Source organism: Palaemon carinicauda, chromosome 36 (assembly GCF_036898095.1).
Source record: "Palaemon carinicauda isolate YSFRI2023 chromosome 36, ASM3689809v2, whole genome shotgun sequence".
In the NCBI taxonomy this organism is placed as follows: Eukaryota; Metazoa; Arthropoda; class Malacostraca; order Decapoda; family Palaemonidae; genus Palaemon; species Palaemon carinicauda.
This window is the reverse complement of record NC_090760.1, coordinates 8,895,045-8,922,614: the sequence shown is the minus strand read 5'-3', so window position 1 is coordinate 8,922,614 and position 27,570 is coordinate 8,895,045. Positions and strand designations below refer to the sequence as shown.

The 27,570-nt window shown below is 35.5% G+C and overlaps 1 protein-coding gene across 2 annotated transcripts; it reads right to left on the bottom strand.

Moving 5' to 3' along the window:
• On the bottom strand, positions 1-27,157 carry Ipo9 (Importin 9). Of its 2 annotated transcripts, none has more exons than XM_068359933.1 (18): positions 26,992-27,157; positions 22,637-22,758; positions 22,238-22,326; positions 20,426-20,654; positions 18,168-18,375; positions 16,478-16,636; positions 15,002-15,153; positions 14,470-14,568; positions 13,039-13,285; positions 11,509-11,656; positions 10,338-10,704; positions 9,203-9,400; positions 8,840-9,040; positions 8,229-8,417; positions 6,820-6,909; positions 4,852-5,007; positions 4,237-4,380; positions 1-2,075 (listed from the first exon to the last, which is right to left on the bottom strand). In XM_068359933.1, the coding sequence occupies exons 1-18, from the start codon at positions 27,119-27,121 to the stop codon at positions 1,926-1,928; spliced, it is 3,078 nt and encodes a 1,025-aa protein (XP_068216034.1). In that variant the 5' UTR covers positions 27,122-27,157; the 3' UTR covers positions 1-1,925. The 2 variants fall into 2 exon arrangements, with proteins under 2 accessions (XP_068216034.1, XP_068216033.1); XM_068359932.1 differs by having other exon boundaries at positions 4,237-4,383; positions 26,992-27,156.
• Positions 27,158-27,570: the final 413 nt, after the last annotated feature.

The following is a 27,570-nucleotide window of genomic DNA, read 5'->3' as shown; positions in this document are numbered from 1 at the left end:
TCAATGCTATTAACTTGTAATTAAAAATTTCATACAAATAAAACTCCCTTTCCTTGTTATAAGCATTACACTTCAATAACAAAGGCTTTTAGAAGTTAACATGCTTAATACAAAAATACTCTTCTCTGTGGCAATACAGTATTGATATTTAACTTTTAACCTCCAAAGAAGCTAATAATTTACCTTCGCTCCAATCAACCATCTAAAATATAAACTTCAAAAAATATAACTCAATTTTCAATAAACCTACTACTGTACACCTCCTTCAAATAGACAAAACAAAAAGAATATCAAATTTTAAAGCATCAAATCACTGGAAGTGGCACCTTAAGAGAAAATTTAACAACGAACTAGTAAAATCTCCAGGATCCAAAACAACCACGTAATCATGAAAACAAATCTCCAATAAACGCTACAATAATTTTTTCTAAAAAATATACAACAATATGCTGCATATAACGCATGAGCTACATTCAAATATCTGGGTGGTGGACCACTACTGTATTCATAAATGCTGGAAAAAAAAAGTATACATACAACGAAGGGAGTTCCATGTGCCTCTAGAAAATTTATGGGACTCAAGAGCTGCACATGAACGCAAATGTCTTTCTTCTCGCTTCCCCCAAAATACTATGCACATGCAATAGAAGCGTAGTTTGACAATATACATGGGCTATAGCAGGCACTTTTTAGCATTTTATAGGTGAATATTTCATACGATATACTTCAAAGGATTTTTTTCCTTTATGAGTTTTCATCATATAACTCATGAAAAACTTACATAACACTACATGGCAAGATTAACATGTTTCATTTGTTAATTAACGGTGTCAGGAACAGAGCTCAAATGTAAAAGTTTCAGAAATTCTATTCAAGATATTTACAGTCCAGGATGCCAGTCGCAGCTGTGCATTTTTCTTTGAGATTCTGCACTAGCTCGCACGAGCAACGCGTGACCAAAAAATTAAGAAATAAAACATTACAAAAAAGATGACAAACCGACGTTGCCGCAGCTCCAATCTTCTCTAACACTACTAGGATCACAGAATTCAGTACAGTACACTAACATTCACGAGAAAAATATGCCGTTTATCTTTTCCCTGTGGAACAAATATGTCATGAGCAAAGAATAAATCTTGTACCTTAAATAAACAGGAAGGATATCAGATCGTACCTTAGTTACTTTTCAAGAGTAAGGGCAACTAAGGGTTTGCTCCAAGAACATTAAAAATTAAATAGAGGAATTGGTTACTTTTCAAGCATAAAGGCAACAAAGGGTTTGCTCCAAGAACATGAAAAATAAAAATGAGGAATGGACAGCATCTTCCGTATAAAAAAACATGCCACGAGAATCATTTTTCTGGAATGAACGTGCCTCTCGATGTGACATGGGCATTACTTTACAAAGGCAAATTATATACAATGATTGTTAAAAAACCCTGCATCCCTCATTATAGAAACCAAAGTTATCTAAATGCATTCATCACCATTCTCATTAAAAAAATAATTATAAAACTGTAAAATCTGGACATCAGAAATCTATTTTATTTCTCTCTAATTCAGTAACTTCTCCTTTCACTCAAATATTAACATAGGAATAAACTATCCACTACAATGCTTCAGATGACAATGGTAATTTTCAAATCCGTATTAGTTACCACAAAGTCATGATAGTGATTATTAACTTTCAAGCAGCTATCACTTTAATTTCTTGTAGTTGCATAGGCTATAATTAGTATCATACACCACTCATTGGAACCAGATTGAGCACTTTCAGATAACGATACTTCCGCGACGGGGAATGCAGACTAGCAGCATCGCCCAATTCCAAGCGCTAAAGATTAACGCACAGCAGGTGAAAGGCTTCGAAACCAACGCAATGCTTTCAGTCAAACCTTCAAAACTTCGACACCTTTCTACTTATCTCAGCATTGCACACCAATACCCTGTAACACTTCTCTTTCATGGGGATTTAAATGAGGCACAAACATTGGAAATGCCGGGTGCTGTGTAAACGTGCTGATGAATGTGGTCAGGTACTGTTGCAAGTCCAATGTGTACATGGGATCACTAACCTAGAAAATATAAAACATTACACTGGGATACTCTGAATCAATCCTTGTATAAAAGAATTTTACCAAAAGTTCCTGCTGGTATAAAGATACAACATTTGCAGAATCACATACTGTACGTGCAAAAAGAGTTAGGTTACTAAATTATTTTGTCATACAAAACTTCAATCACAGGTGTATCAAAATTTTCTGACAAGTATACATAAAGTTATCTTGGTGTATAAATACTCAAAACTATATTAGGAAGTAGTCATACTTTCCACATGCATTTAGTACTTCATGGTACTGTATATTCATATAGCAACTCCTTTACAAAGCCATTTTGTGAACATTGTGGGGAAGGAAGAAGGCATACGAGTAATAAGAGTAGACTGAAAAAAAATCCCTGAATAGAATTGCTGTAGTTTTGCTACATTCAGTTCGAGTAAGAGTACACTTTTCATTGCATTAAAAACAATTCTAATTAAACCTCTCATTTACATAGTACTTGCCTATGTTCATATTGCTTCTCTAGCTGTTTAATCGACCTTTACCCGTAAAGTTTTCCCTTCAATAAATTAATGCCTTTAACCCTTTTACCCCCAATGGACGTACAGGTACGTTTCACAAAACTCATCCCTTTTACCCCCAATGGACGTACAGGTACGTTTCACAAAACTCATCCCTTTTACCCCCAATGGACGTACAGGTACGTTTCACAAAACTCATCCCTTTTACCCCCAATGGACGTACAGGTACGTTTCACAAAACTCATCCCTTTACCCCCATGGACGTACCGGTACGTCCTTGCAAAAAACTGCTATTTACATTTTTTTTTGCACATTCTTTATAACCATGAGAAACTTCAGGCATTTTCTAAAATAATGAGAACAACCTGACCTCTCCATGACGAAAATCGAGGCTGTTAGCACAATTTAAAAAAAATATAATGCAAAATGTGCTTGAAAAAGAAAACGCCTGGGGGTTAAGGGTTGGAAAGTTCCAAACAGCTTGGCGGTAAAAGGGTAATAAAAGTATGTGCAATCTAGCAAAAAGAGTTAACTAATGCACCAGTCTGTCTTCACTTTCTTCAGTAGTGTGGTACTGATCAGATCTATAGATTGTTTGCCTATCATTGCGCATTAAGAAGTCTTCCCCCAACTTTCTTTGCAATTACTGTGTGTGTGCAAAGGTATTGTGTTTTTACTTGATCATTATCAGCATTCCCTTTGTGTATCATGTCTAGAGGCAGTACTGTGACTTGGGTAACATTGTTAAAAGCTAGTTTCCTCAAGCCTAATCTATCCTGCTTCATGCCCGTTAACCTACTGCAACTGGTGGTAACTAGTAATTTTAATTCCCTTTTCAGTAGCGATACAGTATCCACCAGATCAGAGTTATTCTCAGCCTTGAAATCTGTATTTACTTTGCCTTCAACAAAGAAAATTTGTCTCTAACTTTTCTAGCCAATCTTTTAGACACCTAGAATTTGCTAGGCTTAAAAACAAGATAGTAGTGAAGATCAGTATACTTCAGTAAAAATTAATTAAAAATCTCTACTTATCCTAAATCTCCAGAGATATTAGCTACATATTTTAGTACTCTTGTGAAACAAGAACTCTTATAATAATTTCCACTGTTTGCTATGGTTCAGCAGGTCAAGATATATTTCTGTGAACACACAGTATACAGCTATAATCAGTGCATCAGAAAATGACAGAGGAAAAGGCACTTGGTTTGAATTTTATTCCATACCAGGTCTCCACACATCACCAGCCTGCTCTCCTACCCTCCCCCTTGATGCACTTACACTTGCTTTCAATTTACTTAGCCTAACATTAATACACTCGTACAGTATTTCAAAAAGTAATTTCTGGGCTCCAATATTGTACATGTCATGCCAAGAAAGTGAGATTGTTCTTAGATAAAAACTGGAGAAAGTTTAAAGATAATAATGGTGAATAGTTCCATTGAAAAAAGCAAAGGGAAACTACCAGAAAAGGGAAGGAAGTTATACAGCACTTTGAAATTACCAAAATAATTTCTATCAAATGAATATTGATAATTTCCCTAGTTTTGAATGAATAATCAAATACAAAAACATTCTTCAGAATGGTTGTATTGAAAATTCCTTAGAGAAGTACAACTAGATTGACTATCAAACCAAATGGACTTTTTAACTTACTGCATCAGGATCATCGTCATCATCCACAGTATCAGTGTCGTAACCTGGAAAACTTGAGGACGGGGCAAACATCGATGTTAGGGCGCTGTCTCCATTTGCCTGACCTTCCTCCTCCTCATCTTCCCAACACTCGTCCTCAGATTCCTGCTGTAAAGAAAAAAAATTAGAACTTGGGTTTAATTCCTTCACCTTTCATAACAGCAAGAAAAAGAGTAACCCTTTTACCCCCAAAGGACGTACTGGTACGTTTCACAAAAGCCATCCCTCTACCCCCATGGACGTACCGGTACGTCCTTGCAAAAAAATGCTATAAAAATATTTTTTTTTTTTCATATTTTTGATAATTGAGAAAATTCAGGCATTTTCCAAGAGAATGAGACCAACCTGAACTCTCTATGACCAAAATTAAGGCTGTTAGAGCAATTTAAAAAAAAATATACTGCAAAATGTGCTGGGAAAAAAATAACCCCCTGGGGGTTAAGGGTTGGAAATTTCCAAATAGCCTGGGGGTAAAAGGGTTAAAGAAAAATACAAAAATAATTCCTAGTAAAAACACATCATTGCACGTCATACATCATCATAAACTACAACCTTGTACATACAATAGCAACTTACATCTTCATCATCCTTTGCCATATTGGAGTCAATGGCATTGGCCAGTTCATTTATTAGGAGTTTGAAGATTTTGACTAATACAGGGACTTGAGTCCATTGTTCAGGACGGGACGCTCGCTGAGAACGGGTTCTTATTCTTGTGTCTGGTGAAAACACCTATAGAAGAAGATAAAGAAGAGTCACTTATACAGAATCTTCACATGGCATTGCCTGTCAATGGACAAACCCATGATAGTTAACTTAAAGCTGCTGATAAAAAAACTTACAGCTGTTACAAAATACTTACATGTCACTACATTTAAAACTGAAAAAAAAGATAAGGACACTGGGAAACTAAAAATATTCTGATTTTCCCTATATAAATATACACACCACAACATTAAGAATGTCTAGTCTTTAAGATGACTTTAAAAAAAATTAATTTTTTTCCATTTAGGTAATTTTATTTCTTCAATATCTTCTTTACTTGAAAATTATATCTTACAATCTAAAAAATTAATAAGAAAACTACACCCAGATGACAAATTAACCATCACCCTTATTTTTTACTGCTTTGTTTACAAAATTCTGCACATTAGCAATGGAAAGAGCCATTACTTCAATCCAAACTCTAAGCAGATGGTCATAATTATAATGTATGCAGTTTTGAAATTATCTAAGGAAATAAAAAAAAAAAGGCACCGGTTTGTTTACAAAAGTTGAAGGCAGCCCACAGGATGGAAAATATCCATCACAATAATGATCTATATCCACCATGGCAATTACCCAAATTTTTTAAGGTAGCTACCTAGAATTATCAACAGACATTTATAATACTCAACTTGGGAGCAGGGAGCTCCAAAACGACATCTGACATCTTCAAAAACACTGAAACACAAGGCTATGAAAACTACACGTCTGAATCTCACTGGTGCCAGAAAAGGAATGAGGGAAGAAACGTGGGTAGTGGTAGGGGTGGGAAGGGGTGGGGGTGGGGGGGTAGTCGTAGTAGCAGGCAGAAGTTGGATGTAGAACGGCACCTCGTAGTATCAGGGGATATTGAGGAAGGAGAAGACTAATTGGGAAGGGACCTCTGGTAGTGATTCTAACACGCCCCAGTTACTATACCGACACTTAGTGTGAGCGAGCTGGATTTATTCCTGCCATTCCATGCAGCTTTTTTTCTCTGGTATATTCAGCAGTATTTATACCTTAGAAATGGTGCTATAAGGAGCATATCACGGAGCGACAGGTCGAGCCCAGAAATGTAATTTATATACAAACTTACTTTATACTTTAGGTATTCAAATCTATTATAAAATTACACAATTTTCATCATAATGTAAAAGATTTGTGAACCTGTTTTCAAAAAAAAAAAAAAAAAAAAAAAAAAAAAAAAAAAAAAATTTGGTCCCTGGAATTCCAGATAAGGTATTCATTCTCAACCTGTAACTTTACAACACTACATTTTAAGCCAAATCCCATTTGATTAAAAACAAAAAGCTCACTATTCCACTCATTTTACAGTCCAAAGGTAAAATTTCTAAACTGAGCAAAAATTAAGAATAACTAAAACTTTCTTGGGTTGAGAGTTCTCTTGCTCGAGGGTACACTCGGGCACACTATTCTATCCTATTACTCTTTCTCTTGTTTAAGTTTTATATAGTTTATATAGGAGATATTTATTTTGATGTTACTCTTCTTAAGATCTTTTATTTTTCCTCGTTTCCTTTCCTCATTGGCCTATTTTTCCTGTTGGAGCCCCTTGGGTTATAGCATTCTGCTTTTCCAACTAGGGTTATAGCTTAGCAATTAATAATAAAAATAATAATAATAATATTTGTTGAGAAGATAGCTAAAAAACAAAAGCAATGCAGCTACGATGTTTTGCACACACCCTTTTCGTAATGCTAATAATCTCACCATGGAAGAAGCATTAGGAAATCAAACATATTATTAACTAATTACAAATACAAATATCCTTCTCACCTGATCACCTTGAACAATTATATCTTGAAGCCTAGCGTCATTTGCAGTTACCCCATGTTCTAGAAGTTTTGCCAATGCTACAGCACTAACCTGAAAATAGAATAATCATATGATATATTTTTTCTATTTTAAGTGTTTTTTATTTCTCAATCGTTTATTCATTTCCCTTCCTCACTGTTATTTTTCCCTATTAGAGACCTTTGGCTTATTGCTTTTCCAACTAGGGTTGTAGCTTGGCTAGTAATAATAATAATATGAACAATAAAAGCAGACTGATTGAATTTGCCTACATGCATGAATTCTCAAAGCTTACAATAAATCATTATCCCCACTTCACTTGTGCTCAAACTGTCTGTCCTGTGTAAAGTAGGAAGCCGAAAAGGCTGTTGTGAAAGAAGCTTTCAGATTCCAGATATGCATTTATTCCAGACCAAGATTCTGACTCCGACTTAACCCTTTTACCCCCAAAGGACGTACTGGTACGTTTCACAAAACTCATCCCTTTACCCCCATGGACGTACCGGTACGTCCTTGCAAAAAACTTCTATTTACATTTTTTTTTGCATATTTTTGATAATTTTTTGAGAAACTTCAGGCATTTTCCAAGAGAATGAGACCAACCTGACCTTTCTATGACGAAAATTAAGAATGTTAGAGCAATTTAAAAAAATATACTGCAAAATCTGCTTGAAAAAAAATAACCCCTGGGGGTTAAGGGTTGGAAAGTTCCAAATAGCCTGGGAGTAAAAGGGTTAATTTGTTTTTTTTTGGCTCCTTATTCTTTGCATGATTTTTTTTTTCTTTTCTTACTTCTTTTGCAACTTCACTTTTAAATTTCACTTTATCTAAAAATCGACCGCTAAGATTTTGTAAAGGACATGGATTTTCATTGCTAGTATTAGTTACCCTCGATTGATAATTCTTCTTTTCTAGTCCCTACCCACCAACATGTTATATCAGTTCCTTTTGCAATCTTTCAGCATTTACAAAAGTTATAAAATTTCCATATCACTAATGTTCATTCATATGACTTTATTGGACTCCAAAAAGATGTGTTTGTTGTAGTCATTTTTTTTATGTGGTAGCAATAACGAGGTAAAGACTGACTTAACGAAAATAGCCTAGTACCTGTCTCCATGCATTTGTAAATTTCTTAACTTCCCCCAAACAAATCATCTAGTATCCCCTCTAAGAATTGTTAAATTTCATAGTTAACAAATGTTAATTAAATAAAAGTACTATGCTAAATTATTTAATGTAGAGTACGCCTATGTTAAATTATTTAAAGTAAAGAACTTTTTTAAATCTTTCTCCCGTCCTAATAATTAGGTAAACTTACTTTCCTACTTCCTAACGTATATGCTTAAAAATATCTATACAATCTGTAAAAACTTTTGGAAAAAACTTACTTTTCCTTCATAAGCACCAAAGAAGAGATGTTGCTTACAGCACCATTGCGTCAACACAAAATGCAAAGCAGACTGCCCAGATGGGCCCGGTACTCCCGCTAAAAAGGTCAGGACTCCATCTAGCTGCGAGTGAACTAGCTGGGCATATACCAAAACCAGATTCTGCACCACAGTTAAAGTTTCGGCACCCTGAAAACCAGGAAGATTACTTTAAGATATCCCTACCACAAAACCCTTTGCAGTCAACATGTAAAATTTCCTAATTAAAACTTGAATGTATAACTATGGCACTTTCCATAATCTAATTACTTTCTATTATTTGATTGCTATAGTAAAACTCTGCATGCTTTTTAATTAAGTATTCTGTCCTGAATTGACATCCTTTCCTTATGCAAAACCAGTTGCCCAAAATATTTCTTATTCTTACAACTGTAACATCTAACAACAGAAGTCAAGAATAATAAGTTATCATAAGGACAGTGGAGGGACAAATTTATAATGTACAAAACCCCGCTGAACTTTAGCAATGTTGAGCTATGATAAAAAAAAATAAATAAATAAATAAATAAATAAATAAATAAAAAAAAAAATTCATCATATAAAACCCTTACTTGTAATTTGCTAAGAACTGCTCGTAGAAGAAGATCTAAATTATCTCCAAGGTGGTCACCGGCTCTCCTTATTAAAACTGTAATGAGTCTACCAACAAAAGTAGCCGTTTGTTCACTAGACGCTGGCGAGAGAAGCTGCGATGCGACTTGTACAACATATTGAAGCCCTGATCTACCTTCTGCATCTCTGTATGCAATAACCTGAAAAAATATTTAGACCTTCAGTATCAACATTCTTAAATGAATATTACTATTTCATAAAATGACCCATCAAGACTCTCTATTATCTTAATACACTTGCAATAATTCAATGTTTTTCTAGTAAACCATCTCAAACTGCATATACGTAAACTTAGATCGAACCTGTTCTGGTGCCACAGAAATATATGCTCTCAAACACTCGCCACCATTCTGCAACGTTGAATTGTCATCGGTGTTCAGTGTTCGTTGTACTACAGCAGGAAACGCTACATTTATCAGTGGTTCGCCTAAAGGTGGAGTCGAAGATCGTACCATTACTTCAACCATATCTAATGCAACTGCTTGCATGCCTGGAGGAACCTGAAAAGAAACCACAACATTTAGTCAAACTATCAACATATAATTGTATTTTACACCACTAAGAAGAATGAACTAATGTCACTTTCTAAAAAAAGTTATATGAAATCTGGAAACTCCTTTTCTAAATTCAAAATACAGTATTCCAAATTTCTTGAAATTGCTTAGTTCTTACCCAGAAGGTATGCTACTTGCACTGAAACATGCAATGAATGAGCAAGAGTGCAAGACGCCACGATCTTAGGGGTATTTAATCTTGAAGGGATGCAAGAAACTGTATTAAAGGATAAAATGCATACAAGGCACTGACTATCCAAGGGTTAAGAAACTTGGGTAAATAATAGAAAAGGATTAAAAAATCAATGTACATGCAGCAAAAACTTAACTGAAAGGAAGCAAAAGGGAGAAGTAAAAAGGGAAAATGGTAAAATATGTAGCTTCTCTGGGTAAACGTGAAACTGAATCCTTCGATTTAAAAAGGAACAATTAAACAATGGGGAAAAAGTGACCATTTCACGTAAGTTAAAAGTAAAACTTTTTAGGTTTCACACCATGATCATGAGGGAAAAAAAAAGGCGAATTATTCACTGTATTATTACTACTAGCCAAGCTACAACCCTAGTTGGAGAAGCAATATGCTATAAGCCCAAGGGCTCCAACAGGGAAAAATAACCCAGTGAGGAAAGGAAATAAGGAAATAAATAAATGGGAATAAATTAATATATTCTAAAAACAGTGTGTAAAAACAGATATGTCCCATATAAACTATTAACAACTTCAAAAACAGATAGGTCATATGTAAAGTTTATAGTACAGTAATTAACTTTCCAATTGATTAGAGGGTTTAGATCTTTTATCATTTATACCATTACCAGATTTTACAAACCCAACATGAGAGTTTAAGAACATGCTCGAGGTACTATGACAATACACCACCAACCTTATCAGTCGACGCGTTGAGTATTGAGGCCAGCGTTGGGATAAATTTAGTTTGTAAAGTATTTGTACAACCAGGGTTCGAGCTCAGTTCTCTAACAACATCCTGCACTAAAGCCACCAATACGGGATCGTTGTTGGCCTTTATAAATACCGCTAAGCACAAAGTGGAAATCCTGCCCACATTTGCTGCCGTGAAATTAGAATCTACGGAGACGACGATACAGCAAGTTTCGAGGATCAAGGACAAGACTTCAGATGACGACTGGGTTGCCAGAGTTATGAGGCCATCTAAAATGGATGGGAGGTAAGGCTGGAGGGAAGCTGGATTACCACTACCTTTTAAATATTCACAGAATCCCCAGACGGACCTGAAACAAAAAATAAGGTGGAATGTTAAGTATATATTTCTAAATACTTCTCTAATTAGAATAGAGTACTAAACAAGTGACATTTGACCTTGCTAAACACTTGATAATCCTTAAACTATACTTGGATTATTTTTGCCCTAATTTAATATTTTCACTTTTGACTGCTAAATCCAGATTGGTTTGCGATTTAGTCATACATCCTCAATTAAATACTTATAGTTCTGATATAATTTTCAAACTAAGATGAACTAAGTATATTGATAAGAAAATGAATGGCAAAATAATGTGTCTGTTGTCCCTTAACATCAAGCTGCAGACATTAGGCTAATTTATATCACTGTCTTCACTATATCTCAATGAAGTAGTTATTTTAAAAGGAGATTTTTTCTCTCTACTCTAGATGGAGGAGCAAGTCCCAATTAGAATGGGGCACAGCTACTGGGTAACCTAAATGTCAAACTGTACCTTAATATAAAAAGTCTGTCCTGTAACTTAATTCCATCAGAATTTAACTTTCACAATGCTCCCTTTTCACTTCCTCCAAAGTATATTTCTCATCAAAATTTTAAAAATAAATCCTCAACAAGGCCAACAAGATTTTAAAAGTAACAATGGTCTGGAAAAATTATAGTACTTTACATAGTTACACCTCTTCGATGTCTCACAGGAGTATATAATACAGGAGAGGGGGTACCCAGGCCCCTCGTCCCGTCCCTTTTAGTCACCTCTTACGACACGCAGGGATACGCTGGCGCTATTCTAATGTTTTATAAAACCACGTAAAATATCGAACAAAATACTTACCTAACACCTGAAACTTTGATAATTGGGTTTGGACTATGATTTAAGGCTGAAACAGTTGCTTGGAGAAATCTATCCAGCATCTCGGGAGTGGCTGCTTGGCCGTACCTACTCCCACACCACAGGGCTCGCCCCGCTAAAAATGGCGAGCCTGAAATAGATTAAAGACATTGTTTATATCTGCATATAAATGGTCGCTTTCATTTCAAAATCCTAACATCCGGGAGCAATGGCAAATAAGTTACAAATAAACTATTCAATAGGTCTCATGATAAATTAAGTACAAAGCAGTACAGAGTTTACACTTCACCCCAGAGCATTCATTCATATCTTTTATAGATAATTTACATGGCATACAAAATGCACACCAAGTTGTTGAATGTTAAAAAGGTATCATACATCTTTCAATGCCTGGAATATCTAATGAATAGTTTCATTCCCAGACATTAGCAGTAGACATCAGTTTATTATTATATATACTTGAACATCTTAAGTTTCAAAACTTTAAAAGAATTTAATCCTCCCATTACATTCGCCAAAATTATAAAAAAAATTCATTTCAATGTAATATATTTACTTGCAAAGCTATAACCCTAGTTGGAAAAGCCAGATATTACTAATAAATTGAGAAAAAAATATACTACTGGAATATTTTTGAGCTATTCACATATAAAGTTACTTCGCTGTTAACCATAGAACTGGAGTGACCAATGGGTTATTGCAAGCACACTCCTCCTCTATCACAGTTCAACAGTCATTGCTTTTACTGTCCTCATCACATAGACGAATTTTCACTTTCATGTACTGTGGAATTTCCATTTTTATGTATGGTAGGTACCACTGCAACCCCTCATCACCTTTGAACACTTAAGTACTGTACTTGCAATATCTAAGCCACTGCCTACTGCCCTAAATTTTGAACAAATCTCATACATTTTTCATCGTTTAATTTTTTTGCATGACCAACAGAACTTACATACTTTGGTAAAATCAAACATACTCTTCGGAAATTTTTCATTTATGATTGCCATGATGCATACTTTGTAAACAGTTATCTGAAAGAAACTATCCAATGGCATACAGAAATCTTATGACATGATAAACAAAGACCATAAATTACAAACAAATAACCACCACCTTTCAAAATATAGGTATGTACAGTACATGACAAAATTTGGTTAACCCTTTTACCCCCGGGCTCTTTGGAAATTTCCAACCCTTACCCCCCAAGGGGTTATTTTTTCCCCAGCACATTTTGCAGTCTATTTTTTTTAAATTCCTCTAACAGCCTTAATCTTTGTCAGAGAGAGGTCAGGTTGGTCTCATTCTCTTGGAAAATGCTTGAATTTTTTCAAAAAATTATCAAAAATATGAAAAAAAAAATTTTATAGCATTTTTTTTGCAAGGACGTACGGGTACGTCCATGGGGGTAAAGGGATGAGTTTTGTGAAACGTACCAGTACGTCCTTTGGGGGTAAAAGGGTTAAACGGGAATTATGACAAGAGGACCAAGCAAGATATACGGGTACTTACAATTTGGATCAAGATCCGATAAGACCACAGACTGGATGAAATTGGTGAGATCGAACTGTAAGTGACCTTTGGCCACTTGATCCAAGACAAGATCACGGACAGAACCCAGAGCTAACATGACTGCTTCGTGAGTCTTCCACCAGGCTGGATCCCCACTACTTCTCTGGTTGGCTGCCCTTTCTAAATGCCTTCCAACGGCAATGATTAAACCTTGGCCACATTCTTCAGCAAGTTCTTGGCACAGCGCCTAAGGAAAGAAGGTGCGATAAAAATCTCTACTTCAAACATAAATTACTTCTATGAATCAAAAACTAATAAATTAACGAGAGAAGTAACTTCTATACTGGACGATTAGCATATAATTGTATTATATACAATACGGTAGTATAGTAATCAAGGAGCAGTATAATTCTTAAACAGTTAAGACTGAATATTGAACTGGATACACTAATATAAAGCATGAAGTCTTATAAACATTCAACTCTTTATACTACATTCCATGCTTAAACATTATGAAATTCTTGCACCACACAATCTAGAAAAGCAATGTTACAATATGGCACCAGGCTTCTAAATTCCACTTCTGATATGTCATATAGCACGTATCTTCAAAAAATTAAAAGGAATCTGTAGATAAAATTTTTTTGACAAATTTTAAACATTGTTCTCTAGTCAGGTCACATTTGTAATGATGATGTCAGGTCTCTGTAGCAAAATTTCATTCTGACAAAGTACTGTACTATTTAAATTATCAGAATATTTCTCGCAATGTCATTAATTTAGGACACTGCAGCAAGAGATTTCGCATTTGACACCTTCCCAGAATTCAGGTGCGTAATGAATTTAAATTCGCCTTTTCTTAAGTATGGCTCAATATTAAGTAGTGGTATATTTCCCTCTTGGGGCCATAGAACATGTCACATTTTGCTTTTATAACTGTTGTAAATGCTTTAATGTAATGATGACCAATAATAGTTACTTGCAAAGGATTAAAAATTAAGAAAAGTACTGAAGTTCAAGCCTTGAATCTACCAACAATATTAGGTCAACAGTAATATATAGATGCAGATAAATTCCAACATTTACTCTAACTTGGACTTCTGAATCAACAAATATTGATGTTCACCATTTGTTTTACAACATTTACTCTAACTTGGACTTCTGAATCAACAAATATTTATGTTCACCATTTGTTATACTTGACCTTGTTCTTCCTAAAATTAGTTTTGGAAAAGTTAAAAACCTTATGTTAAAAATTAATTACCTGCTTTATATGGTAGCTATAGTTTAAAGATACAATACTGGACACCTTGTCTTACATAATCTCATTGTGGACTACATTTTAAATCACACCACTGAGTTAAAATCTTACCAATACAAATTTTCACAAGTCACCGACATGAAAGAATGAACAAAATCATCCAGACTTACCAACAGCAGATCCTGTGCAGAAATTCGGACAGAATATGCAAAACTGTCCTCATCCTCATCTTCCACAAATGCATCAGGATTGTTACTCCAAGTTTCAATCTGTGGATAAACGAACTACTGTATTGCTAAACATAACTATGGACATTTATATATACAATTTTGAACCAAACTATATCTTTATTTATTTATTTATCTATTTATTTGTTTATTTATTTATTTATCTATATAGTTATTAATTTATTTATAGACATGTGGACACAAATGTCCCAAAACATGATCAATGGATTTCATTAGAGAATACCAAAACATAATCAAGGAAATGAGGATAAAAACAGTGATATGAAATAAAATTAGCAGAACTATTCAAATAATAAACAAATAAAAAACGCAAGATATTCGTAAACACGACCAGACCCAAACTGGGGAAACACTGAAAAAGAAGCATCAAATTGATACAGAATTACAGAATTTTGAAAAAAATTAAATTATATACTTCACATAGCTAACAAATGTCTTTCAAGTTTACTCTTACCTGATCCTCGGTAATCTGCATGTAGAGAAGGATATAGTAAATAAGGTCTGCAATGCCTTGCTTTATCATCTGTTTGTGCTTACTGGTTTCAACAAGTGCGTGGACGAACTCAAATATTGTGAAAACTAGATTTTCAAAACCAAGGACTTCACCTGAAATAAAAAATTAGGCTTCATGACTTAGCAATATTTTCAAAATTACTCGAACACATTCCGAACATCAGAAGTTTTTCGTTAGCCAAACATTAATACAATCATCTTGATACAAATCTTATGGGAAAACTGGTGATCTATGAGTTTCAAGTGTAGTTGAAAATAGCATAGCCAAGGTATGTTCCTGCCAATGACACTTTAAGGAAGGAAGGAAGGAAGGAAGGAAGGAAGGAAGGAAGGAAGGAAGGAAGGGAGGGAGGGAGGGAGGGAGGGAGAGAGAGAGAGAGAGAGAGAGAGAGAGAGAGAGAGAGAGAGAGAGAGAGAGAGAGAGAGAGAGAGAGAGAGAGAGAGAGAGAGAGAGAGAGGGAGGGAGGGAGGGAGGGAGGGAGAGAGAGAGAGAGAGAGAGAGAGGGAGAGAGAGAGAGAGAGAGAAACTAGGGGGGAATATGTTAAAGAATACCCTAATAGCAGGTTTTCGTGAGGAAACTTTCCCCGCTACTCAATAAGTTTGTCTTGTTTAATGTGGTAATGTTCTGGAATTTAATACCATTGACAAAGTTCCCCATGATGACTAAGTACGTACCCTTCATTTAATACCACTAAAAATGAACAATTACCTTAAATTCAGGTTGGAATCATGGTCTTTAATTATCCTCCAAAAAAGTGAGGTCAACAGGCCACAAAATATTACCCTTTCAGTAATCTCTACTCTAAAAGCCATTCTTAAAGGCTGTTTCACACCATAATGGGTATTTATGACTGATCACACTTAACTATAACATTATACAGAAATATAAATCAACCTGTAATTAGCGGCTGTGATCATTCAGCTTATCTACAAATGGCACAGGTAGAGCACTTTCTTGAACGAAAATAGATACATGGCGTCTACATGTAAACAGAACACTTCCACACAATAAATGACCACATCATAGCATAAAACACAGTCAATAGTCAAAATAAAAACAAAGTAATCTATTTATCCAAATGGCAAGTGTGACCAACTGGGATATCTAGGATTGGTCAAGGTTTACATTAGATGCAAAAAAAATTTTTCTTGCCAGTGACTACTGTACTTCTAAATCTAAGATTCAATTGCCAAATACTTCTAAAATCGAATTAATAATTATCTAATAAAAAATGAAGTGAGAAAGAAAATCAATACCTTTTAAAAATTTAAACAATTAATATTCAAAGATTTAAACATTAGCATAAATTTAAAACATTCTATTTTCCCAATTGTTACCAAGTATTTTCACTAGTTTAAAAATCCAATAAAATTTACAACACCAATCCCGAGGGAATTCTTCTAAAGTATATTTACCATCTGAATCTACAGGGTCATCAGCATCCTCTCTAGCATTTACAGTGGTATTAACATATGTATCGGCACTTGTAGTTAAAGTTTGCCATACTGGACCCAATACTTCTCCCAAATACTGTCCCATCTGTTTTGGCACATTCTTCATTAAGATTGTAAGAGCTGGAAAAGAAAGGGACATCATCTTTATTTTTCAACAAGATTGCAGCATGCATCTCATCTTAGATATAATTATCATCCACCATACGAATGTCGAACTAATGCTTCCACCAATAGAATTAAAAAAAAAAAATAAAAAATAAAGTTGAAATAAAAAATAAAGTTGAAATAAAAAATAAAAAATTATGGCCGAATGGCAAATTGAACCGTTAAGGCGGCGCTTGGCAGAGTATAGGGGAAAAAGGTATTGAGAGAGAGAGAGAGAGAGGGAGAGAATCAAATATTGAAATCATAATTTACATTTACATTAGAAAATCCAAGTTTTCTTAGGTCCTGTCACATATGCTGGCATTTGGACAAGCTGATCACCAGCTGTTGCTGTTAACTCACTCCACTATGATCCCATATTATTCTGCATTTAAAATTTTAATGAAAATAATATACAGTCCTGAAAACATAATTCATGTTCTGATTCGATATAAAATGGTTGAAGACAATAAGGGATAGTTCATGTTAACACTTAACGAGTTTGTAACATTTCTATTATCATTACTTGCTAAGCTACAATGCAGTCTGGCCATTAAAAATGGCCCCTTAACTCTCTAGCGGTAGTATCAACGGGTAACTGGTGTCCTGGCCAATCTACTACCTAATACTGAGGTTGGTTACTACTTAATACAATCAAAAGAATTTGAAGTATTTTATAATAAAATCCAAACAGGAAAACATTGTTTTATTACCACCAATCTAAGCGCAGTTACATATTCATAAAATGGCAAGGCATTAAAGACTACAGATACCCTTATATGTTTACCTCCTGCCGATCATTGAAATGAAGTAACACCCCACTACTGCTAGTAATACTCTTTTAATGCCTTGGTGAATCACAAAAGGTCACTAAATTATCAGTGACTAAAAAACGAAAACTTTCTTGACAACCTTCAATACAGTAGACGAAATATTTCCAGTAAATAGTTACGAAATTAATTTAAAACACCTCAAACTCTTTTACCCCCAAAGAACGTACTGGTACGTTACACAAAACTCATCCCTTTACCCCCATGGATGTACCGGTACGTCCTTGCAAAAAACTGCTTTACATTTTTTTTTTTGCATATTTTTGATAATTTTTTAGGAAACTTCAGGCATTTTCCAAGAGAATGAGACCAACCTGACCTCTCCATGACGAAAATTAAGGCTGTTAGGGCAATTTAAAAAAAATATACTGCAAAATGTGCTTAAAAAAAATAAGCCCTGGGGGTTAAGGGTTGGAAAGTTTGAAATAGCCTGGGGGTAAAAGGGTTGAACAAAATGTGCTTCTCTTCAGTCCACAAGAACTTGGCTGCCTTAATATTCCTTTAGATCTTCAAATACAGCCCCAGGTTTCTAACAAACTTGCAGTGTAAGGAAATGGGAAGTACAAAGTCCTTCTTTGTGTAGATGCCCGAGCTTTTGAAGTTCTCTTCCCATTTCATTACACCTGATAAAAAATTTACGAACTCTAATGGTAAAGAAACGGGCCAACAATACATACCACTAAGTATTTCTTTCTTGAGACCTGAATCCGAAGTAAAACCATCAGGAGTCTGTAATCCTTTGATGAGCGCCTGTGTAAAGGCTGGTAGAGTTGGATAGAGCAATGTCTTTGCTAAATTTCTATTGTATTCGCCCATCATACAAATCAAGTTTGCTAGCGTACTAAAAATCTCTACTGCACGGCCTCTAGTTCGTATACCGTATTTCTGTAAAGAAAAAAAAAACATTTACATACATATAACAAGGTACTTCCAATTTTCGGGGGTTGCCGACATCAAACAAATGAAACGGAAAAGAGGACATCTCCTCTCTACGTTCCTCCCAGCCTGACAAGGGACTCGACCAAGTTCGGCTGGAACTGCTAGGAGTGCCACAGCCTACCCTCCCCCATTATCTACCACAGATGAAGCTTCATAACGCCCCCGGTGGCCGTGGGGGCATAAAAGCAATTAGAATAGCGCCAACGTATCCGTGTGTGTCGTAAGAGGCGACTAAAAGGGACGAGACGAGGGGGCTGGGGACCCCCTCTCCTGTATTATAATCTTTGAGACAAAAAAAAAAAAAATTTGAAGGCCATAAATTATCAGGTAACAATTAGCTAAATATTCTTTTTAATTGTGATCAAACAAATCTAGCCAGATAAAGATTTACCAACAGACCATTCCCACTTAATATCTATAAACTATGCTTTTTTTTTTGTCCGCTACCCACATATTTGGGGAAGGTGCCTAGGTAGATATATACACAAGCTTTAAATTCTGCTTTAGCTTCACAGCAATAACATTTGACAACAGGTAGTAGCTACAAGTAGCACAACTAGTGTATATTGCAGACATTAGAAACCTATCTTTACGCTCAAGTGATGCACGATATGTATCTTGTGAAAACTTGGGCCTTTTTGGGTTGGGTAAAAATAATTTTTAGACTGGTTGGGATTCCATAACTTTGCATCATAACCCCAAATTAAAGGAAGGCCTACTTTTCAGAGTAAAATATTTGAAAATACTGGTAGCTACCAACAAAAGTGAGAATTCAACAAGAAATTAATTTTATAATTCAGGAATTGTATAAGTGACCATTTATATGAACAAAATGCTTAATGTTAATACATTCAATTCATTACTGTACTTATAATTCCTTGATTATCATCTACCCACATATTAAGAGTTGAACAGCAATAAGGTTACAGAAAATTAACAAATCCATAAATTGCCTAACTACTTTCCATTGAAGAGTCCAGGTTTAAGACATTTTGATATTTATACTCTTTGTAGACTTTAAAGAAGCTTCCGCAGACAATGCTATACTGTATATTTCATAAATACCTGGGATAAATGTGAACAAAGATGAATTTCAGGTTTTAAGGTTATATACAATTTATATAATTTGCTATTTTATAGAAGTTAATATTTACTATGACTACTTTTAGAAGTTAATATTTAATATTACTACTTTTAGAAGTTAATATTTACTATACCTACTTTTAGGAGTAAAAACAACCCAGATCACAAGTTAAATGTATTAACATCTGGTAATATTTCTCAATAAAACATTGATATCAACAAAAAAAAAACTAGATCATTTACACACTGGATACATATTTGCATTGAAATCACAATTTTAAACTAATTTGCACTCTTCCTACCTATATACACCACAGTCCTTTAGTTAAGAGTTATTATAATTTCAGTAAGGCCAGAACACAGCTGTGAAAATTCATAATGTGGTTGTGGACAATGTCACCAATAAGCCACTTTGACTAACCTAGTACTTGTGGGGAAGTTGAGGAAAAATAAAAAGGAAGCAATTTGCATTTTTCCTAACGATACAAACGTTGCGCTATTTAATAGAAGATTATCTTTCGGCAAATCTGGAAGACTAGCCATTAAGACTTTAATAACAGGTGAGGAGATGTGCGGGCTAACGATGGTGGAGTTGGAAAGGAAGGCTCAAGACCGGAATAAATGGAGATGTTTTGTGCAGAGGGCCACGGCCGTTCGACATCGAACACCCCGTACTTGATGATGAGGGTGGAAGGGGTACTTCATTCGCATAGAGATATTACACCAGTTTTCTTTTGGCTTTTGGAGAGAACAAAAGCGTCTGCTCTCTGCTCCCGCATAAAAATGGCCACAATGACCATTGCTTTCAATTCTCTCTTTTTCAGGTGTAATGCTATTTGTACCCACAATTCCTACAGCCAACTTATGACATTCCATTACTTATTAAACTATAGAACAGAATTTAAAGTCTCACCTCTTCTTCACAAAATATTCTGTACATTTCTGGCAGGATGACAGGAGCTACTTGAGGAATATGCTGATCAGTCAAGTCCCTGGAAAACTCTGTGAGAACTCTCATGGCGCCATGAACAGGGGCCTCTTCTCCGCTCTTGAGAGCCACCATTAACAGATCAAATAAACCACACCATTGTTCTGGCCAATCCCAATGAGCTATGCCAGAAATGGCGTATGCTACGGACGACCTGGAAGGTTCGAAGGAAAGAAAATTAATAGCATAATCCACCATAGTAAATATGTCAATCTAAATACGTAAGGGATTATTGAAAGTCCACACTATGAACACAATGTTTTTTTAAATTAGGATTCTGTACACAAGTCACCAAAGACCTTTAGCAAATTGATTGTTGCTTTACCATAGTTCTCAAAAAATTGGAATTCAAGAACATAGTAGTACTGCAAAATGAGAAAAAAATATTTAATTGTAACTTAAATTACAGCTCAATTTAAAGACCCCATACTATTCTATATCAAAATGCAAACTGCTTTAAGACCCAAAAATCATTGACCATCTTCAGTACGAATCAAAAGTATAATCGAAGCCTGAAAAATATTGGGTAACAAATCCCAATTCTGGGCAATTTAATAAAATTTAGTCTCCTAAACCACTATTAATTTCAAGTTTATTCAACATTCCATCAATTAATAAAAAAAATATAAAAAAGTTTAATAAGTAATAATATTGAAAAGGCATCACAAATCCCGCAGATCTGACCCAGGCAGCCCTTCTGGGGCACAACTCATGACCTTCTTAAATTTTGCGATATTCAGATTACTGCATTTTTAGGTAGAACATCTTTAAAGTTTCAAGTAGTTTTTGATGAAAATTTTCATTATTGCCAAAAACGTGCTTTTCTTATATTTACTCAACCACATCCAGTCTCTTGCATGAAACTTTTCTGATCAGGGCACAGATTTATTTACTTCCTCTTCAAGAATTTGAGGTTAAGATACCAGTAGCACACACACAGTACAGTACTATAAAAAATTTTATCGATTTCCTCAAGAGACTTCAGTATCAGTTTTTGTCATTGCGTAAAATTTGCTGCACGTCTCTCAAAGTTAAATGCATCGTATTTTTGTCGGCAACGTGTATGCATACTAAAAAGTTTTTTTTATGATCACTGTATATTGAAAGACGAACCAAGGGTCAGACAGTACCTATGTATGCCTAAAGCATAAAAATAGCCCAGAGTACATCTTATTCATGCATGGGCATTTGCTCCATGTAGCATTTACATTTCTGGATTTGAGGGAAGGGGCTCGCCCCATACTTTCCCACAACTGTATTACCCCTCTTTGTCGATGTCTCACAGGATTGTAGATACAGGAGAGGGGGTTCCCAGCCCCCCCGTCCCGTCCCTTTTAGTCACCTCTTACGACACGCAGGGATGACGTTGGCGCTTTCTCATTTTTTTTATGCCCCCGCGGCCACAAGGGGCTACCCCCCAAAATTGGGGGAAGGGCCTTGGTATATGTATGATGTATTACCCCTACATTAAGGGGGCTCACAACCGCTTCCAGAATAACCCTAAAATATGATGTCTTTATCTCAAGCGGTAATAAAAACTGTCACTAAAACCCCATGATCATAGGATAAATATTTTATGCCTCTTTGGGGGCTAAGTAATCATGAAGCAAAGGAAATGTAAGCAGCTTGCAGCTCTCAGGGTAAGAAAACTGGAGTCTCGTGCAAGAACTTCTTGCATTAAATCATACCATTACTGTTCAAGTTTTGAATCCATCAAAATAAGCATACATTCCTTACCTTACTTTACTAATAGGCTCATGTAAGCCATGTGGGAGAAGTTCTCTAATTTTGGCCTTAGCGTACTCGGGGCACTCTGGTAATCGGAACTGAAATTACAAATTAAAAATTCTGCATCACTATAGGCATGATAATAATTTTCATATCAAAACAAAAAAAGATGGACACTCAAAACAAATAATAACACCAAACTAGAATTGTAAAAATTGGGTAAAGTCACCACTTTCTCACTATAGGCATGAATAATAATGTTCATCTCAAAACAATAAAAAAAAAAATGGACAAAACAAAAATAGCACCAAACTAGAATTGTGAAAATAGGGTAAAGTTGCCACTTTCTAGAATTATCTTAAAAAAAATACCCGCCCATAATGAAATTATTTACAAATATATTCTCACCTTATCCGAGTCTTGACACCAATGGGCTTCAACATACTGCTTAAGCAGAACTGATGCCAACTGCCGGATAGGAAGAGGACCATTGCGGTTAAGAGTTAGCTCTACTAAATGTACACCGAATTCTGAAAGAAAATAAAAAAATAATTAATACTTCCAAAAACAGACGATTAGACTTTCATTCAATTCAAATTTACTTTAGACCTTGATATATCAACTTAAGAGTTCTTAAACACAAATTTTTCTTTATTTCAATAAGCAATAAATTCTTAAAAAAAAAAAAAAAAAAACGGTGCCTGTCTATTCTTTTATTTCAACTTATCAACGCTTAAAGGAATACAAGTCAAATCTGGGGGCTACAAAGGACCAAAAAGTTTCACTTAACCCTTTTACCCCCAAAAGGACGTACTGGTACGTTTCACAAAACTCATCCCTTTACCCCCATGGACGTACCGGTACGTCCTTGCAAAAAACTGCTGTTTTCATTTTTTTTTTTGCATTTTTTGAGAAACTTTAGGCATTTTCCAAGAGAATGAGACCAACCTGACCTCTCTATGACGAAAATTAAGGCTGTTAGAGCAGTTTAAAAAAAATATAGTGCAAAATGTGCTTGAAAAAAAAAAATAACCCCTGGGGGTTAGGGGTTAGAAAGTTCCAAATAGCCTGGGGGTAAAAGGGTTAATAGACATTAATTGATTAAGGAATCATTAGTTCTCATAAACTATATACAGTACAGCCAATTCATCAAATTATTCAGGCTTTAAATGCTTTATGCTGTTTTAACATACCAACTAAAAGCCAAAGGATCTTCATACAGATACTCAAATCCTCCTTCAATAGTACATGCATTATACATTACTGTAATTCACAGTGTATATTATACTGTATGGTAAACCAAATTGGTAATAAATAACCTTGGTCTTATATTCTGACCCTAGAATACACCCCTCAACTACAAGCCATTTTCTTGACCTAAGAATACCACTCCAACCGAACACAAATTAGTGTACACCTCGCTCCGAGTTGACATATCCTGTTACACCCTTACTGCACAGTGGGTTTTCTGTCCCTAGCCACACCCACTACATCTGCCATCTCTCAATATACGTTTAGTTATTCACTGTACGATATCCTTTACGTAGGGATAAATTTTAGTGTGAGCTTGACAACCGTTCAATAATTTTAACAAAGTGTTAGGCAACAACCGAGAGCAAGGGCACAAGGAGCCCCACCCACCTACCTGTCAGTCTCATCACTTGCGATCTTTCAGCTCATGACTGGAATGAAGTATAAACTAAAGGACTTAGGTTTGTGTGTGTAACAAAAATAAAAATTACTTAAAATTGGCAACTTGTGCCTACAGGAAATGCAAACCAACATCCTCTAGGTAAAGAGAATCACTTAAAACCGATGGTAGGTTCTTTGTCTTCCCTGGAAATGTCAATCTACATTGTCCCATACTGGAGCAAAGATGACTACTCCAGCAACCTACTATCAGTCTATCATCAAGATGGATAGGCTAATAAGGCCTGGCCTGTCTTGCTTGAGGGTACACTCAGGCACACTAATTTCACTAACTCTTGTTTTCTTAAAGTTTTTATAGTTTATATGGGAAAAATTTATTTTAATGCCGTTACTGTTAAAATATTTTAGTTCTTGTTTCCTTTCCTCACTGGGCTATTTTCCCTGTTGGGACCACTGGGGTTAGAGCATCTAGCTTTGCCAACTAGGGTTGTAGCCTACCTAATAATAATAATAATAATAATAATGTGGTCAAAGGAGGCATCCCTTCCCCTGAAGGGTATAGCCATCCAGAATAATAAACCCGGCAGATAATCAATAGGTTAGTAAATATTCCAACATTATCTCAATTAAGTTAGGCGACGGCAAAACAATGAACACTATTACAAAATACTCCATAGAAAATGGGATAGAATGTCACGTTCTCTATGCATCCGTAAGTCCGGACAAACTAAAGCTTCGGTGATTAGACAGTTTCATTAATATCACTCGGTAGTCAACCCACATTAACTAAAACCTATGGATTTCCACAAGAAATCAATATCAAAAACATTCAAACCACCTATAAATACACAATACAGTGTACAGTATTCCCTATCTTAAAGCTATATAAAAGTTTTATAAAAATTTACCAATATTGTATTCCTTGACAACCATCTTTTTAATTCACAAAAAAAGGGGATGCACGTATGAAAGCAGTCACCTGAATGTATGGTGACGGGCGTGCACAAATCATTCACGGAAAGCAAAGAATATGTCAGCGTAAGAGGGTCGCAGGGGGACTTCAGACACTCCGTTGGCCATTATCCAAGTAGGCAAGGACGTGGCATACAGGTTAAGTTAGGCGAGAAAGTTTAGGTTATGAAGTGTTCTTGTGTAGAGGATTTGCAGAACTGATAGTTTTTGTAATACAACAGGCAAGTCTTCCAAACTAGAAAATGCGAAGAAAACTCGCATCTTCTGTAATCATCTATACACGAGGGAGAAACCAACCTCCGATATATAAAGGCGGAGCCTTTGTAGTTTATGGGGACACGCCGAGAAAAATGGACAACTAACCCAACCTTCCCCCCCCCACAACCTGACCTACAAGCCGTGTCCTTACCTTCCTAATGACCTGACGGGGGGGGGACTAACTGCCCCTGCGACTCCCCAACCACTGTTGCTATCATACAAGCCCCACCTAACCGAACCTAGTAATTCCCAGGTCACAACCCATAGCTGGGGGCAAGGCCCTGGACCCCCATCTTGGGCTGAACTTAAAAAATATAAAATGACTTAATATTATGGTATATCGAATAATAGTAAAGCACATCTTCCCCTAAAGAAAAAAGATTAGGCTAGTAATAAGAAAGATATCGCCCTGTCCCAATAAACTACATTCACCCCAACAATCGTAACAATAATCAACCACGTCACTGTACTTTACCACCAAGGGGTGTATGTATGATAGGGGCCACCTGTATGTTTGATTACACCTAACTTAGAATATGGCAGTGTAAGGGGGGGTCGCAGGGGGCGTTAACGTTGGTAACGCTGTGTATCACCGTAACGTTGATACAGTAACGTTGTCTACCATTGGTAACGTTGCTAGTGTTACCGTTCGCAGTACATACGGGAGTTAAGTGACACCGAATTTGAACAAGTCATTATATTTAAGTATTTCAACAATATATATATAAAAAAAGAAATTATATTCAATCATTTTAACAGAAAATATGTGTTTTCCTGTAGAAAATAACGTGATTTAACGCGGGTTTTCACCTTCATTTCATCCGTAATAACAGCAACCAATTCGGCAACTAAAAGTTAGAATTGGTTGATCAGTTTGTTTGCGATTGAAATGAAGGTAAAACTCGGTTAAATCACGTTATTTACTATAGGAAAACATTTTCTGTTCTAAATCACACCCTGTAATACAATACAACTTTACGGGGAAAGTTTAGGTTAGTTGATGTCCATTTTTAATCCATACGGAAGGAACTGCCCGCTGATATACAAAGGCTCCACCACCAATAACCCTAAAGTCTCAAAGGGGGCGTATGTAAGATAGCGACCATCTCTTTGTATGATGACGGCCGTGTAAGAATACGGCAGTGTAAGGGGGCTCGAAAGCCGGCCCACGTTAGGTAAATAAGTAAAGACATGGCTTGTAGGTTAGGTTAAAGGGAGGGAGGGAATTTTCAGTTGGTATCCATATTTTATGCTCGCTGGAGGAACTGACCGCCGATATACAAAGGATCCCAAGGAATAGTTTAGGTAAGGATATAGACAAGGATTTACTGTAGTGCCATATTCCTAATTCAGTTTAATTAAATAAAAGACTACCCTTCTGTGCCTAGATTAGAACAGCATAACTAAAAGATTTAAATTTGCAAATTATAATTTATAATATTTATATTTATAATTAACGCAGCTATAATACCGGTAGATACTTCTATACGGTTAAACCCCCTTTTACGAGTAGGGTATAGCCTGACTTACATTTAAACAGCATTTTTAAACAATATATGACACAATAGGAGCTCTCGAACCTTACCCTTGGGTAGGATGATTTTCACGACATCCTACAAGATCGGTAGGCCTACCCACAACCTGAACAATCCTGTAGGACCTATATTTAAACGTTACCATCACATAAAACTGCACCAATTCATCATATTTTCTAAATTATTTATTTAAAACATCCCAAATAAATCAATTAACTAAAAAAAGACCCAATTAAACTAATTAATTCATTAGCCTTGACCGTCAAGGACACACGCCTGAACTGATTCAGCTTGTCAACAAGGGCCCTTAGAATGTCCTTTTTAAGGTCCTTCGGAGGATAATCTCACCTTCCGTTACTTCCAGGACGTGGATTTGTTCTTCGGCCGCTCGTCGGACATCGGCTTGAGGTGATAGGATGTTATTTAGGTTCTCTATTAAGGCCTCTCGAAGGCCGTTATTCACTTCGACACCGGCCATGTTTTCACAACATCACAACAATGTCCCAAGTGAAGAGCGCCGCTGCGCAATGGTCACATTTTTACTTTTGACTCTATTTTCTTTCTTTTATATATTTTCATAAACCAAGTGTTTAAAATATCTTTGAGATATTATTTTATTATATTTATTTGCTATAGCATATTTATAGATTACTTTTCTTTACAAAAATATGGAGTGCAAAGAGAAGTCTACTTATCTACACCATGCTTGAATTTCTTAGCGGGAAACTGGGTAGTCATTTGAAAATCGAGTTCTTTTTATATATTTTCATAAACCACGTGTTTAAAACTTCTTTTAGATATTATCAGATTATATTTATATGCTATAGCTTATTTATAGATTACTTTTCTTTACCAAAAAATGGAGTGCAAAGAGAAGTTTTACTTTTTACTCGATTTTCTTTCTTTTATATATTTTCATAAATCTTA